General features: G+C 65.3%; 1 protein-coding gene across 2 annotated transcripts in view; it reads right to left on the bottom strand.

The window, feature by feature from the left end:
* The window catches only part of Dpysl2 (dihydropyrimidinase-like 2), a 77,775-nt gene that overhangs the window by 52,937 nt on the left and 23,952 nt on the right, over positions 1–886 (bottom strand). Inside the window, exon 1 of one of the 2 annotated variants that reach the window (XM_013034448.1) lies at positions 191–477. The exons of the other annotated variant lie outside the window; for it this stretch is intronic. Coding sequence (XP_012889902.1) covers positions 191–229 — 39 coding nt within the window. The 5' untranslated portion in view covers positions 230–477. Of the gene's footprint in view, positions 1–190; positions 478–886 lie in introns of those variants that run through there. 2 annotated transcript variants of the gene reach the window in all.

Genomic DNA, 886 nt, shown 5'->3' on the forward strand with positions numbered 1-886 from the left:
CCGGCGCCCCGGGAGGGGGGCGCTGCCGCCGCCCTCACCGGCTTCCTTGGCAACGCACAGAATAGAAAAGGAAAGGAGAAAGATGAAACGAAAGTCGGGTTCCCAAAAATCACAAAAGGCAAGCTCGTTAGCTGTCCGGAGCCCCGCAAGGCTGCGGGCCCGCGCGGGCTCCCCGCGCCCCGGAACTCACCGTGATGCGTGGGATGTTTTTCTTCCCCTGATAAGACATGTCTCTCCTGGGAAAAAAATTAATTTGCAGAGGGCAGCCTCAAGGAGCAAACGCGATTGCCGGAGAGGCTCTGATTGTGTGTGTGCAGGGCCGGCCTGGCGGCTCGCAGAGCTCAGAGCGTCAGGGACAAACGCAGCCCGCGGGCTCCCTTTCTTCCTCTCCTCCAACACAGCCCTAGCTAGGGCGGAAAAAGAGAGAGAGGGAGGGAGAGAGAACGGGAGGGAAGGGGGTGGAAATAAACTACAGCAATAAAAGCCTCGGTTCCAGGCTGCCACCGCGGCGCATGCGCCGCCAGCCACTCCCTTTCCTCTCAGGCAAAAGCCATCCGCTTCGGGAGAGACGCTCCCTGATTGGCCACGATCGTGGGATATGCAAATGAGGCCGGAGGGGCGGGCGCGGCGCCAGAGCGCGAAATGCTGCAGTGTGCGGCGGAGGGCGGCGGTCGGTGCGTGCGCCCGCGCGGGGCGCGCGCCTTTCGCGCCCTTTCTTTGGGCCCAGACTGCGGGAGGGGCGGGGGAAAGGGGAGCGGCGTCCCGGAGGCAGCATCCGCAGCACAAGGACAATGGCGGGGTAGTCGTTCGGGGCGTGGGGAGGGGGCGCAGCCCGAGACGGAGGGGCTTCGGTTCAAGGCCGGGCGGCCCGCACACGCCCGCCCGC

This window comes from Dipodomys ordii, unplaced genomic scaffold (assembly GCF_000151885.1).
Source record: "Dipodomys ordii isolate 6190 unplaced genomic scaffold, Dord_2.0 Scaffold189, whole genome shotgun sequence".
Lineage (NCBI taxonomy): Eukaryota > Metazoa > Chordata > Mammalia > Rodentia > Heteromyidae > Dipodomys > Dipodomys ordii.